Source organism: Leptonychotes weddellii, chromosome 3 (assembly GCF_054177405.1).
Source record: "Leptonychotes weddellii isolate Sample4059 chromosome 3, ASM5417740v2, whole genome shotgun sequence".
Taxonomy (NCBI): Eukaryota; Metazoa; Chordata; class Mammalia; order Carnivora; family Phocidae; genus Leptonychotes; species Leptonychotes weddellii.
The window spans coordinates 1,038,196-1,052,437 of NC_138371.1; the positions used below are offsets into that span (position 1 = coordinate 1,038,196).

General features: G+C 58.9%; 1 protein-coding gene across 1 annotated transcript; it reads right to left on the reverse strand.

Moving 5' to 3' along the window:
- Positions 1-987: 987 nt before the first annotated feature.
- On the reverse strand, positions 988-13,305 carry LOC145720731 (uncharacterized). Its single transcript, XM_081815288.1, has 5 exons — positions 13,199-13,305; positions 12,560-12,874; positions 6,936-7,096; positions 2,726-3,146; positions 988-1,446 (listed from the first exon to the last, which is right to left on the reverse strand). Exons 1-5 carry the CDS (start codon positions 13,303-13,305, stop codon positions 1,380-1,382), a joined length of 1,071 nt encoding a protein of 356 aa, XP_081671414.1. The 3' UTR covers positions 988-1,379.
- Positions 13,306-14,242: the final 937 nt, after the last annotated feature.

Consider the following 14,242-nt stretch of genomic DNA (forward strand, 5'->3'; position numbering starts at 1 on the left):
GTCAGGGAGGGTCAGGTCAGCGAGGGTCAGGTCAGGGAGGGTCAAGTCAGGGAGGGTCAGGTCAGGGACGGCCAGGTCAGGGACGGCCAGGTCAGGGAAGGTCAGGTCAGGGAGGGTCAGGTCAGCGAGGGTCAGGTCAGGGAGGGTCAGGTCAGGGAGGGTTAGGTCAGGGAGGGTCAAGTCAGTGAGGGTCAGGTCAGGGAGGGTCAGGTCAGCGAGGGTCAGGTCAGGGAGGGCAGGCCAGGGAGGGTTAGGTCAGGGAGGATCTGGTCAGCAAGGACAGGAGGGAAGGTCAGGGAGAGAAGGTCAGGGAGGGCCAGGCCAGTGCTGACAGGGCTGACCACAGGCTGGGTTGCCATCTTCTCAGCAAGAACACTGGCCCGTACTCTCCAGAGGTATCTGCAAATGAGATCATCATCAGAAACCTCCAGAGAGAAGGGTAGACACTGTTTTGAAATGCTGGGGCCCCGGGCGCCTGGGTGACTCAGTCGGTTAAGTGTTTGCCTTCGGTTCAGGTCATGATCCCAGAGTCCTGGGATCGAGCCCCACATTGGGCTCCTTGCTCAGCGGGAGCCTGCTTTTCCTCCTCTCTCTACCTGCCACTCCCCCTGCTCAAATAAATAAGTAAAATCTTAAAAAAAAAAAAAAAAAAAGAAATGCTGGGGCCTTTGACGGAGAAGGGAGGGAGAGGATAGGACTGGGGCCTCATCCGTGGTCAGGTGACCCAGGGCCGTTCTAAATCATCAGGCCAGGTATTAACTGAGGGGTGGGTTGTACTAAAGGGCAACCACCCACAAACAAACTAAAACTACCCAAATACAAGGTTGAAGGAACCATCAAAATGGTCATGGTACCTCTGGGTAGTAGGATTTGATTTTTTTCTGGCTTCTGCGTATTTTATGCAATAATGATGGTGCGGTGGTCCTGATGAGAGGGGATGAGCAATGAAGGGCGCGGGTCACAGGTGCCCACAGTTACAGGGGAAGACCGTGCGCTGGCGGCGCTCGGGGTGGGGATGGCTTCCCGCCTGCTGCCAGACATGACCGAGCAGCCCGTGAGCAAGATGCAGGTATTTGAGGGCTTGGAGGTTGGTGATTCATGGTTTTAGGTCAGCAGTTCCCAGCACAGTGCTCAGCTGACTGCAGCCTGCGTCAGGGCCTCTCATGTGTGCAAATTGTGTCATGTGCACGGCATTAGAAAGGACTGTCGGGGATCCGTGTAAATATTTGTTAATTTATGAAAAATGAACTGTAACAAGCCCATCCCATGTCAGCACAAATCACATACTTTTGATGAAAATTAATTATGTTTTCCAAAAAGAAAAGGAGAAACGTGGCTTTAACATTCTTCTGTTTTGCAGGTCTCGGTACTGCGGAGCTTTACCCAGAAGACTTTTCGCATCTGCTTTGGCAACCCCTTGCTGCCGCGGAGCGTCTGGGTGGAGGCCTGTGAAGATAACCAGGTCTCACACAGACGTGTGGTTAGAAAACAGAAGAATGTCTTAATCGTGTTTGCGGGTGATTATGGGCAATGCTCTGGATGCCACTCTAACTGGACAGTGGAAGCTTCCTGAAGTGTAGTCAGCACGTGGCTCCTGGAAGCCCCGAGCTTCCCCCTGCCAAGCAGGCTGTACGGTCACCCAAGCCTGGGGACTGGCTGCCGAGCGATGGGGAGCAGAAAGCCCCTCTGCTCTCTCGGGCGCCTCTTCCCTGCCTGTGTGTGGGCTGGACCAGTTCCCTGCAGCTCCCAGGGCCGTCTCTGCAGAGCTCCAAGTCTCTGTAGGTCCCCCTCGAGCACAGCAATGGTTTCTCGAGCTTCACAACAGCCCCACTGGGGCTAATTCTAAACCTTGAGCTGTTTCCAATTCACGAATTTTCTTCTCCCCCAGTGAGGGGCCACCTCAGGCTGGGAGTTTGGGGGCCGCACTGTGGGCAGAATAGGCCAACTGGGCTGGAACCCTCGAGGGGAGCGGATGTGTGTGCTGGGGCACTGCTGGGAGACCCCCTTCCGTGTGGATATCTCTGTTTTCATCCCCCTGAATTGTATCTCCTCCAGTTGGCTGGGCCAGCTTCTCCCCTGTCCCTGGATTCAGCCCCTCCCCTGCAGGGTTGCCTGACTGATCCCGGTGTCCACCCTCACCTCTGCGGGGTCCACATTTGTCCTCCATCCCTGACCAGGGCAGGTGATTTAAGTGGTTCCTGCTGCTGTGGTTTCTGTGAGGTCCCTTTACTTGGCTTACAGTTATGGGGCACCCCTTTCCCCAAGTGTCTTTGAGGGCAGGTGGGAGCGAGCACCCTGACCGCCCATGCCAACCTCTGGCTGCCTCCTTGTGGCTGGAGGGCCTGAGGGTGAGCCGGGAGAGCCAGCCCTATGATGGAAAAGGACCCAGTTTATAGTTTGTCACCCCGGTGTCCTTCCATGACAAATGTTTTTTGGCAGACACGAGGAGAACAAGACATGACTTCTGAAAGTCCTCCATGGCCTGAGAGAACATGGTCAAATCTGTGTGTGTTCTCAGCTGCTCTGTGGCCCACCCTTGTTGCCCTGGGTCACAGTGATCAGGAAGTAACTGGTCATTTCCAACCCCCTCAAGCTAATGACTTGAAGCACTAATGAATGGAAGTCCCAGTAATTAGAACTGGACCAGAGTAGGTGGTAAGGGTATGCATGAAGCCTCAGGCAAGCAGACCATTGTCTCCTCTAGGAGAACAAAGACTGGCCTTACCTGGAACCAGTCCATGGGATGCTGCACTCTGATGGAACAAGGAGGATGGAATGGGTCCATGGGATGCTGCAGTCTGATGGAACAAGTACACTGGAACCAGTCCATGGGATGCTGCGCTCTGATGGAATGAGGACGATGGAACCGGTCCATGGGATGCTGTGCTCTGATGGAACAAGGACACTGGAACTGGTCCATGGAATGCTGAACTCTGATGGAAGGAGGACGATGGAACCAGTCCATGGGATGCTGCACTCTGATGGAGCAAGGACGTTGGGGACGGGTCCATGGGATGCTGCACTCTGGTGGAGCAAGGGCGATAAAACATGTCCATGGGATGGTGCACTCTGATGGAGTAAGGACAATGGAACAGGGTCATGGGATGCTGCAGTCTGAGCCCAGCCAGGGGCCACGTCAGAGCCTGCTGAAAAGATGAATGAGCACATGAGTGCCTCTTGACATATTAAGAGCCAGGGCTCTGGGAGGGCTGGGTGGGGCGAAGGCCAGGCCTGGGTTCACCTCCCCAGGAGTTATCCCCTTGTTGGCTCAGCTTGGGTTCTTATTTAATAAATACAGTGTATGCACATGGAAGAAAAGGGAGAAAGAAGGAAGGAAGGAGGGAAAGAGGGAAGGAAGGGGGGAAGGAAAGAGGAAAGGAGGGAAGGAGGGAAGGAAGGAAAGAGAGAAGGAGGGAAGGGACTGAAAGCTGGAACGATGCACGCGGACTCTCAGAGTGCCTCCCACTTCAGCCCGCGGCTTCAGCCTGGCCCCAGGGAGCCCGTCACCACCGCCCGATCTGTGTGTCTTGCAGGGAGATGTGGGTTTTCAGCATGCACACTGCACTGCTACTGATATATGTCTAGACATCTCGAGCTTTTTGAAATCTATCGTATGGGGTCTTACTGTGCACGCTCTGCACCGGGTGGGTCTTGCATGCTCACACTCGCTGATCTGCAGATCTGCACTCGATGGGTCATCATTTATAAACCAGATCCTCTGGAGAACATTTCCAGGACAACATTTGCATTACAAAAACACTGCAGTAAAGGCCTGAGATGCCAACCCCTCAGGCTTCTTCCACCTGAGAGGCTTTGGTGGCCGTGTTCCTGGGTGAAAGGGCATGTGCACTGGCGATTTTGGGGAGTGGCCAAGCCATTAGGATGGCCCTCCCAGAGGCTGCGCCCACAGACCCACGTGTGCCACAAGTGAGAGGCCGTTCTCGGGGCCTCAGGCTGGCTCGCCCAGCTGGACCCTTTGCCAGGAGCATCGAGTGGTGCATTGCTACCTGACTCAGGTCTCTTTAATTCTGTGGGAAACTGACATTTTCATTTTCATATTTGCTGTCTCTGGGCTGTTTCAATTCTCGTTTTTTTTCTGGACTGAGAAAGCCTCCCTCCGGGGCAGGACTATTTAATCAAGTTAATTACAGTGCCCAGAGACACAGCTTTCTGGGGTGAAGACCTGAGGGGCCTGTTTGTGGCAGGACTCTGGCGTCCCACAGGTGAGCTCCTCATGAACTTTCCCGGGTGAGGCCTCAGCAGTTTATCTGGCATGAAAGTGCTCGGGGTCAAGGGCCAGTGCCGGGGCCTTCTGCTCAGACGCCATGGCTGTGTCCTCTCCTCTGGGGAACAAAGTCCCTCCTTGGTGTCCCCATGGGCCTTGCCTTCCAGGCTCCACCTCACCCCAGGGCGAACAGGAGACCCCTCCTCCATCCTTCACAACACCTCCACGCCATCCCATGGGGTGCTCGTGTGAAGGGTCAGGACCCGGTCACCGAGGCTGGGGGCCACTCAGACCCCAGGAACACACATCACTGCCTCACAGCAGCTCATCTCCAGGAACAGGAGGACAGGGGTGAGGCCTCCCTCTGGCTTTCTCTGCCTCCCACCTGCCCAGGCCCCACCCACCTGGGTGGCTGGTGGAGAGACACCCCCCCACCCCCACCACTCCTGTTTGCTCAGGTCCCTCTACTTGGGTGGTGGGCCCCACCTCTGTCCCTGGCACTGGCTCATCCCTCTGTGCAGACTCAGACCATGCGTGCCTGGCCTTCTTTTTCTTGGCCTCTTTGACGGCTGCCCTGCATTGCCCTTTGCCTGCCCTGTCCTTTTAGCAGCTCACGCTCCCTGACGGGTATGAGTCCCTGATGGTGTCCCCGCTGGAACTAGGCTGTGCAGGGAGGCCTGGCTGTCTCGTGTCCTGTCCTCCACAACATCCCAGGGCACAGAGAGTGCCCAGGAGGCCGGGGCCAGGGTGAGGCCGATGGCGGCAGAAGGAGCAGAGGCGTCTGCCATGTGGGCTCCACACACGGGATCCAGGGCAGCAGGCTCGCGGCTGGATGGGGGGACTGTTATCACGGGAGCTCACGTGCACTGGGCGCTGCCGCGGGGCGCGGGCTGAGCACAACGTGTGTGAGCGCGTTTAAAGGTGGCCAAGCCGCCAGGAGAAGGACACGGCAGCCTGGGTCTACGGAGGAGGAAACCAGGGCCAGGAGAGAGGAAGCCCTGGGAGTCCCCCACTTCCGGCCCCGGGGAGTCCCCACTTCTGACCCTGGGGAGTCCACACTTCCAGCCCCGGGGCGTACCCCACTTCCAGCTCCAGGAAGTCCCCCACTTCCGGGCCTGGGATTTCCCCACTTCCAGTCAGCCCCGGGGCGTCCCTCACTTCCGACCCCGGGTGTCCTCCACTTCCGGCCCCCCACTCTGGCCCCAGGAGTCTCCCACTTCCGGCCCTGGGGGTCCCCTACTTCTGGCACTGGGATGTCCCCCACCTCCAGCCCCCCACTTCAGGTCCCGGGGCGTCCCCCACTTCGGGCCCCGGGTGTCCCCCACTTCTGGCCCGGGAGTCCCCCATTTCCGGCCCCGGGGTGTCCCCAGGGCCCACAGGCTGATTTCAGCAGAAACCAGGGCCAAGGCTCCCTCTCTTTGGAATCATGGAGGTGGCTTTCAGGCTGGCCTTCTGACGGAGGGGTGGGGTGAGGGTGGGAGGTGGGAGAGCTGCAGTTAGCCCCCCTACTCAGTGTTGAGCCCCTGGGCTCTGTCCTTTGCACTGGGCACCAGGGGTGGTTCTAGAAGGCCAGGAATGCACAGGCCTGGGGAGGGAGGGGGTGCCCCCACAGAGGGACCTGCCCAGACATGTGGGGGGACGAGCAGCCCACCCCCTTCCAACATGGGAATGCGCCCCCCCCACCCCACACTGGAGGGCAGCCCTGCCGCCCCATTCATGAATATGCATCGGGAGCCTGCTCTTCCCAGCCCTCCCCCTTGTGCCACCCCTCCCCAGAGACGGCACTTATCTCTGCTGGTGAATAGGTTGCTATTGTGGGCAGGGCTGCAGAATTTTAATGACTTGCAAAATATAGTTAATTATGTAAAAAGACATCTTCTGCACATTTTCATGTAAATGAGACAAATTAATTGGCGTGGTAGTTGTGAGAAGGCCTTGGTCCCAGGAGGGGCGGAGCAGGGGTCCCTGATGGTTCTGAAGTGGGTGCTTGCCAGAGAGCAAGGTAAAGAGGAGAAACAGAGAAGGGTAATTCTGACCCATCCAATTAATCCCATCCTGGGGCCGCGCAGGCTGTAACCCAAACCGTGAGAAAGCGCTGCCCGCAGGTTCTCGCCGCTGCCACCATCACTGAGAAGCCGGGGGACCTCGGGGCTGCCAGGAAAGTGGCCTGGGGGCTCCCCAGGGCCCCGCGGAAGGGATCAGCTCCCCCCTCACCCCACTGCTCCTTAGCCAAGTTCTAGAAAGTGGCCCTAAGGGTTGGGGACGGCCTCGCCACTGTGGGGAGATGGGCAGTGTCCACACCGGCTCCAGGTCAGTCAGAACATTCTGAGTTGAAAAAATCTGCCACCTCAAAGGCCTGGAATAGACACTTCTCCAGAGAAGATACTCGAATGGCCCACAGCACATGAGAAGTACGGGACAAGATGCTCAGCGTTGCTGATCATCGGGGAAATGCCAGTCAGAACTACTGCAACATCACCTCATGCCCTCGAGGACAGCAGGAACCCAGCAAACAGGCCAGCAGGTGCTCAACCCGGGCAGCTGGAGCCCGCAGGGTCCTTTGGGGAAGCCTGTAGAAAGCAGTTCTGTAGCTTCTCCAAAGGGAAAACACGGCCCCGCCGTGTAGCCCAGCAATTCCACCCCGGGCTATCTGCCCAAAAGAATCGAAAGCAGGTATTTGCACGCCCAAGTTCATAGCAGCATTACTCACAATAGCCGGTGGGTGGAGGCTGCCCAGTGTCCACGGTGGATGAAGGGATAAAGAAGACGTGGTCCGTCCACGTGGTGGGAGATGTAGCCCGTCCACACAGTGGGAGATGCTCCAGCCATAATGACCAAGGAAATTCTGCACCAGCCACAGCACGGATGGACCTAGAGGACATCATGCTCGGTGACAAAGCCAGACACAGAAGGACAGATACTGTATGACGCCACTCATACGAGGTCCCTAGAGTAGCCAAATTCGTAGAGACAGGATGATTAGAAGTTCCCAGGGACTGGAGGAGGGGAGCTAGAGTTGGACGGCACATGGTTTCTGTTGGTGATGATGGGAAGGTTTGCGGTGTAGACCCTGGTGAGGGTGGCATGACACGGCGAAGGTGTTTCTTGCCACTGGCCTGGACACTTATGACCGTGATCATAAGTTTTATAAAAATATCTGCATTTGGTCAGCACTGGCAGAGATCATGTGTCCAGGCCTGTGGCCATCCGTGCACGTGAGGGGTGGACTCCCGGTCTGATTGTCCCATGGACGGCTTCTGGATCCTCTCGGGGCCTCCGTCCAGGGCAGCTGGGCGTGAGCCTCCAGGACCCGCGCTGGCTGCAGGGGGGACCCTCGGTCTCAGCCCTTCCTCTTGGCTCTGCTTCCAGAAGCCACCAAGGGTCACTTAACCACATTCCCAGGCCTGAATCTAACCTGATCTGCCCCTCTTGGCTCATCTTTCTGAGGCCCCCGCGGCTCCCCCAGTTGAGCTGGGGAGCCAGGGCCCCCAGAGGCCTCGGCCCTCCCTGGGAAACGCTGTGGGAGAGCCACCAACAATGGGCTTCTATCTCCCGGGAGAAACCCGACCCGAGCCTCCACATCCACCAGCGCCACATTCTTATGGGGCCTGGCGGCCCCGCGAGCTCCACTCAGGAGGAAACCCGACCTTCCCTCGGCGGTCGCCCGCCTGAGTCTCCCCGGCTTTGTAAACGAGAACGGGCCAACGACAGCCACCCCCTCAAGGCCTGACCGCAGCACGGCTCCCTGGATCTTTTCAGAAAGCATCCGGAAGCCCCGGGGGGCAGTGGTGGGGCCCCGAGGATCTGTGCAGTGGCTCATGCAGCTGATTCTGCCTAGCCTGGGGCATGCCACACCTGCTGCTCCGGGTTTCCAGCCAGAGCTCCGGAGACCGCGTTCCCGAGCAGGAGGCCATGCTGCCACCCAAACTCACGGACCCGAGCCCTGGACCAAAGTCACAGGTGGCACCACGGCAACCAACGTGGACGGATGCAGAGAACCGCCCGGTGTGGGGAGCGCTTCCCCAGCCAAGCCCCAGGCCGCTGGACACGGGGCCCTCCCCGAGGGGATGGCAGCTGCACCCCAGGACTGTCCTCTGTGCCTGGGCCCCGGCACCCAGCACCAGGCACCGCAGCCAGACCCACCGAGGCCAGCAGGGCTCCATGTCGGAAGCTCAGGCCGCTGGAGGACCGCACTGGCTGGGGCCTCCGGGGCATGGCCCTCAGCTCCAGGCTACCTGCGACTTGGTCTGTCCCAGCCCTTTCTGCTGCCCCAGGCTGGGGTCCCTCCTGCGCTGGGCAGCTCCCAGGGATGCTGAGAGACAATTGGAGGGGAGGCCCCTCCCCTGGCCGCAGCTGGCTCTGGGCACTGCAGCCCTGAAGACCATAGCTGTCCATCCACCATCACAGCCTGCCCCCGGAGCCCGAAGGACGGACAGTGGGGAAGGGGCACCTCCTCTTCCCCCCTTCCTTTCAAAGATCCCAAACGCATACCCAGACTGGCCGGGGGTGGGACACCTGAGCTCTGCAAGCCAAAGGGCTGCCGGGGCCAGAGGGGCCCACCCGGACTGAGGGTCCCCAGCGACAGGCCTGCTCTGCTCACATGGGGGGGTTTACAAGTCTAGACGGTCATTAGCCATAATTGCACTAATTTCCTTCTGCATGATGCTCCTGGGTGTGAAATCACCAGCTCCAGGAGCCACAAATAGAGCATAATAAGGGACATTTACATATATGGGAGATGCTGGAAAGAAGTGCAGTTTCTGGAGTCCACCGTGCATAGAAACACAAGGACGTATTAGTGCGCTTTGTGAGGACAAGGAGGGGACCTCAGTGCCGCTGCTGAGGCCCATTTCTCCCCGAGATGCTCATTGGCCTCTTGCCCTTTCTCTTCTGTTAATGGTGGCCACAGATCCAAGGGGATTTGAATTCTGACCAATGTACAAAATATCATTCTTGGCTAAAAGTTAGCTTATTCCCGTTAAAAACAATTCCCACCAACGCCGATTACCTTCAGTGTGTTAATTAAAGGATAACTCGAGGTAGTTTGGATTTTGTTTTAAGCTTATGGAAAGCGGTGCTTGCCACAGAGCTGGAGCTCTGGCCTCTGCACTCCCGGCCCTGCCCCCCTTAGGCACCCCTCCCCTGGTTGGTCCCCATGGTCCTCCCTGGAGCACCTTGACCTGGAGGCTGAGGCGAGACAGCCCCTCCCTAGACAGACCCATAGCTTGGGGCGGGGGAGTCGTGGGCCTGTGTTCTGCACGGGCCTGGGACCCTCGGAAGCCTGCCTTGTGTCTGTTCATCCTGGTGTCACAGCCTGGCCCTGGGAGGCACCCTGGGAAAGGGAGAGGACGGGGGAGAGCTGTCTAGGCACACGTCTGGAGGGGTGTTGGGGTGCCCCGACCACCCCCTTTCCAGCAAGGAACAGCCTCTGGAAAGTCCCTGTGCTGCTCAGGCCGGGCCCCCTCCTCCAGGAAGGACGCTGGGCTGCCCCGGGTGCCTGTCCCAGCCCTGCCCGAGAGGGTAGCCAGTGGAGGTAAGAGGATGCAGACAATTGGGTCCTTGCAGAGCATGCTCCCCAACCCCAACTGCGGCTTGGTGGAAGTGAGAAGGCCTGCGAGTGAGCAGCCGCATTGATGGGGCCCACAGACACACCGGGTGCTGCCTTCAGCGCGGGGCCCCCGGCGCGAGCCCCAGCCGGCGCTGGAGTGGGCCATGTTTTCTAGCAGATGAGATGCTTCCCAGAGCGTGCCAAGGGCTCACGCGGGGATGAGCAAAACCAACTGAAACGAGGGAAAAAAGGGAAGGAGGGGGAAGGCCTGTGTGATATAAAGGGGGAGTGTCTCCCATCCTGAGTTTCGGGTCCCAGGACGATGACGATACAAGTGTTGGGGGAGGGTCAGGCCCTGAGCCCCCGACCATCAGACTTTGGCCTGGAGGGCCTGACCTCATCTGCCTGGGGCCACAGGGGGGGCCCACACACGGGGAGGCACAGGAGGGGCGCAGGGCTGCCCTGAGCCCCAGCCTCGGACACAGACCCTACAGAGTGTGCATTCAGGAGGCCGTGGAAGGGCCTAGAAGCTGCCCCGAGGGCTGGGATAGGTGGGACGGTGATCCACCGTCCAGGTCAAAAACCAAGGCTCGGAGCCAGGCTGGAGGTCGCAGGGGCACAGCTAAGAGGGGCGTGTGCTCACAGCAAGGTCCCTGCCCTGCAGGAGTGCGTGGGGTGAAACCCTGGGCCACCCCGGGGTCTCCCCGGCCCTCCTGCCCCGCGGAGGCTCCTTAAGAGGCCGGCTCCTTCTCTGCGGTGCATTTACTTACGTTTCAGGGCGTGCGCTCCTAAGTGTAATCTTAGTTTACGTAAACAGTCACGCAATGCCTACGTGTGTTGGCGCTCTTTACGCCACAGCGTCGGACAGACCCGCTTTGTCAGGACAGACCTCACTCCTCCGTGTTGGCCCCCCACGGGCCGTGGCGCCCGTGCGCCCTGACTTCCTGCCGTGGGTGTTTGCCAGGAGGCACCACGGGCACCCATTCTCCGTCAGTCCTGGGGAGCAGCCTGGGACGTGAGCTCTGCCCGGTCGCCAGCCCCACGGGGTGTCCCCGCTGCGTCCCCCACGCGTCGGGCACTGTCCATGATGGATTTGGCTAGAAGCTGCAGGCCGCGTCTCCCAGGCCGTAACTGGGCTCTGGGGGGACCCGTGAGCACCTGCCCTGCACCTTGGCCCACAGCGGCCTACACTCCGGCCAAGCCCCGGGCCTAGCAGGGTGGCTCCAGCTGCTTCTCCTGGCTCCCAGTGAGGTTCTGCATTTTTCCGGATGTTTCCGGGAGGGGGCCTTTCTCCCCTGTGAGTTGCGGCCTCATGTTCTTTGCCACTTTCTTTTGAGCAATTTGTCCTTTTCTCGGTGATTCGAGGGAGCTTGCGTCCTCCGGGTGCGGATCGTTTGTGTGTTGGCCCTGCCACAGACATTTCTCCCCCCACCGCGCGAGGAAATACTCCTTTTCCATCCAAAATACTCACTTGCAGGGGTTTCTCGTCCTCCGGAGGCTGCTAATCTTCACGGGGCAGAAGTCTCCTGGCAGTGGGATGCTTCCTCCCAAGGTCACGCCTGTGCTCCCCACTGACCCCCACTCACCCCATGGCCTAGAGAAGACAAGGCACCCACCCCTTACCAGCCCGAGTCCACCGGGCTCCCCTCTGGTTCTGCACACCCTGACCCCCCTCAGCGACGGTCCTCCCCCCGGGCTGCCTGTTCCCGGCTCAGCCCACCCTGCGAGCCCAGCCAGGGTTGGAACGTGACAAGGCCAGGAACTGTCCGTCCTGACAAGGCCAGGAACGCAGGCCTCCCGGCTCCCTTGCAGGACGCTTGCCACTAAACTACTCACAGAATTAAAATGAGCTTTTACGGAAGATTGAAAACACCGGCGGCCCACGCCAAGGTGATCCATCACCTAGACAAGGCCGCGGGCCGGCCGAAAGGAGCAACCACGCGCAAACAGGCACGTCCACGTAGGGAATCCTGACCCAGCCGTTAGGGGAGATGCTGTGCGGTCCCCGGTGTGGGAAGGGGCTTGAAGAAACAGCCACTGTGGTTCACTCTAAACATCTGGAACTCTCCCTGCGTTCTTGGATTCAGGAGCTGGTTGGTCGGGCCCAGCTGGGTCGGTGGCTGCACTGGGGGGTCTGTTTGCCTCCACGGAAGGTTCCCCAAGGGAACTTCCTCGCCCCTCTGAAAATCCTCGGTCAACTTTTGCTGGTGAGGTATGATCGACAGTTTTAGAATCGTCTATACTGAAGGCGAATGACTAGATGATCTCATGCAGGTGCAGCCCGTGAGCAGGTTGCCACCGTCAGGCTAAGTAACGTCTCCGCCCCACCGAGCTGTTGCTGTGACCCCCCCCGCCCCGTGTCTCTCTCTCTCTTTTTCTTTTTTTGGGGTGATAACACTGAAGATCTACCCTCTCAGCAAACCTCAAGTACGCGGTGCCATGTTTGAGCCGTGGTCACACGGCCGTGCGCTGGATCCCGCCCCCCCTTGTGGGGCTGTGACTCGGGGCCCTGTGGCCAGCAGCTCCCGCACCAGCTCCCAGCCTCTGCCAGCCAGCAGGCCACTCTCCGCTTCTGTGAGTTTGCCTCCGAATCCACACGCGGAGTCTGTCTTTCTGTGTCTGGCTTATTTCCCTCAGCTTCCTGCCCTCCAGCTCCACCCGTGGCGTCCCGAGCAGCAGGATTTCCTTCCCTTGGTGGCTGGAGGACATTGCACTGTTCTTACAGACCCCGTCTTCTTTCTCCGTCCCGCCCCCAACCCCGCGCGCCTCACTGAAGCTTTACTCACAAGAGCCAGGATGTGCCGACGGCTGCTCTGTCCCTGGCCAACGTTGACCCCTTTCCTGCACTTTTAACAGAGTTCCCACCTTCCTCCCGATTGCGTCCATGCTCCGTTCCGCTTCCGCATCTTGGCGTGTTCTCTCTATCCCCAGGCCTCAGAGCACAGGATGCCGGACACGCGGGGCTACTCTGCAGCCCATCGCCTTGCTCTGGCAGCGGCCGGTTCCGGTTCGGGCTGGGCAGCGTTGGCTGGGTGGGGACAGAAGGGAGAGGTTGTGGCCAGGCCGGGCCGGGCCCGGAGCTGGAGGTTGTGGGTGAGGTGCTAGAATGTTCAAGTGGATGTCAGGGAGGTGGGCAGATTCCCCTCCAATCCAGCAATGTCTGGGTCTTGTGTCAACCCAAGCAATGGGCTCTTTTCGAAACAAATGCATCCCCCAAAGCTGAGGGGTGGGGGCCCTCTAGGACTGCCCGGAGAGGCCCACCCAGAAAGCTCCCTTTGCCAACCTGATTGCATTTGCTCAGACTGGATTCTTTCTGTCCCAGTGGCACGGCAGGAAGGTTCTCGATCACTGTACTGCAGTCAAGCCCCAACTGTATTTCACGGAGTTTTTCGATAACGACCCTCAGCTTGCCAGCCCGCCCCCACAAACGGGCCAGCAGCAGCCCCGCAGAGGAATCTCCTGCACACAGGCCTGGAGGCCCAGAGCAGTGCAGGCTGCAGGGGCACGGCCGGCCGGGCGGGCCCCCCGCCATCCTGTGGCGCATGCGTGCCCACATGCAAGCTGGAGGCCACATTCTTGGGTCTGAGGAAAATGGGCCCAGAGTCATGTCTTTATTGGTGACTTTGCCAGCTGCCAGATCCTTCGGGAGCTCAGTTCAAGCCATTTCCTATCTCCCTTCTCTCCCCACGTGCACCAGCACCACTAAACAGCTCCCCGCCCCACCCCAGGCCCGCTGGGGCCTCGAGGACGGGGCGCCCAGGCCCCCTCCTCTGCTGGGGCAGCTCTGCCCTGTGGTTGAACGAAGTGCTAGGGACACAGCGTTGCTCAGGCCGTGGACAAATGCTGTTTTCTGTGTGTGCTGTTACAAACTCAAAAGGATGAGCCTGCCCTCTTTTCAAAGGGGAATTCTGTAGAGTCTTGCCCTGGTTTTAGTATAAATCAGTTGTTTCAAAATTGCTGGTAGGCTTTTCACTATACTTTTCCGAAGTAGATCATACATACAGAGAAGCGCACAAAATACAAGCGTTCAGCACAATGCAAGTTAACAAAGCGGACACGTCCATGTGAGCAGCCCCCAAGTCAACATACAGGACATCTCCCGTATTCTGGAAGGCTCCCTCCCACCTCCTGAAGGTAACCTCCATTCCAAGAGAGGAGTCCTGCCTGCTTTAAAACTTCTCATAAATGGAATAACACGGGCCCGTACCATTTTGGGTGGGGCTTCCTTTGTACAACCCCATGTGTGTGAGATTCATGCTTGGGTGGGGCTGGTGGTTGTGGTTTTTCATTGCTGTATGACCTTGCATCGTAGAGTAGATGGAGTCAGGCATCTGCTACCCACAGGCACTCGAATTATGAACAGTTTGGGGCCATTATGATTTGTGCTCCTGTGCACCTGACTGACCGCCTCTCAGCGCACATACGTACGCACGCGTATGGGGAACATCTACATATGTGTGCGTCAGATC

Bases quoted from the DNA above. Each gene is read 5' to 3' on its own strand.
- LOC145720731 (XM_081815288.1), bottom strand. From the start codon at position 13,305: ATGGCGGGGGGCCCGCCCGGCCGGCCGTGCCCCTGCAGCCTGCACTGC. The intron at 7,097-12,559 runs GTGAGTAAAGCT...GATGTCCTCTAG, and splicing joins GTCGGCACATCCTGGCTCTT to GTCCATCCGTGCTGTGGCTG. The intron at 3,147-6,935 runs GTGAGTAATGCT...TCATCTTTTCAG, and splicing joins GCCTCCACCCACCGGCTATT to CAGGCTCTGACGTGGCCCCT.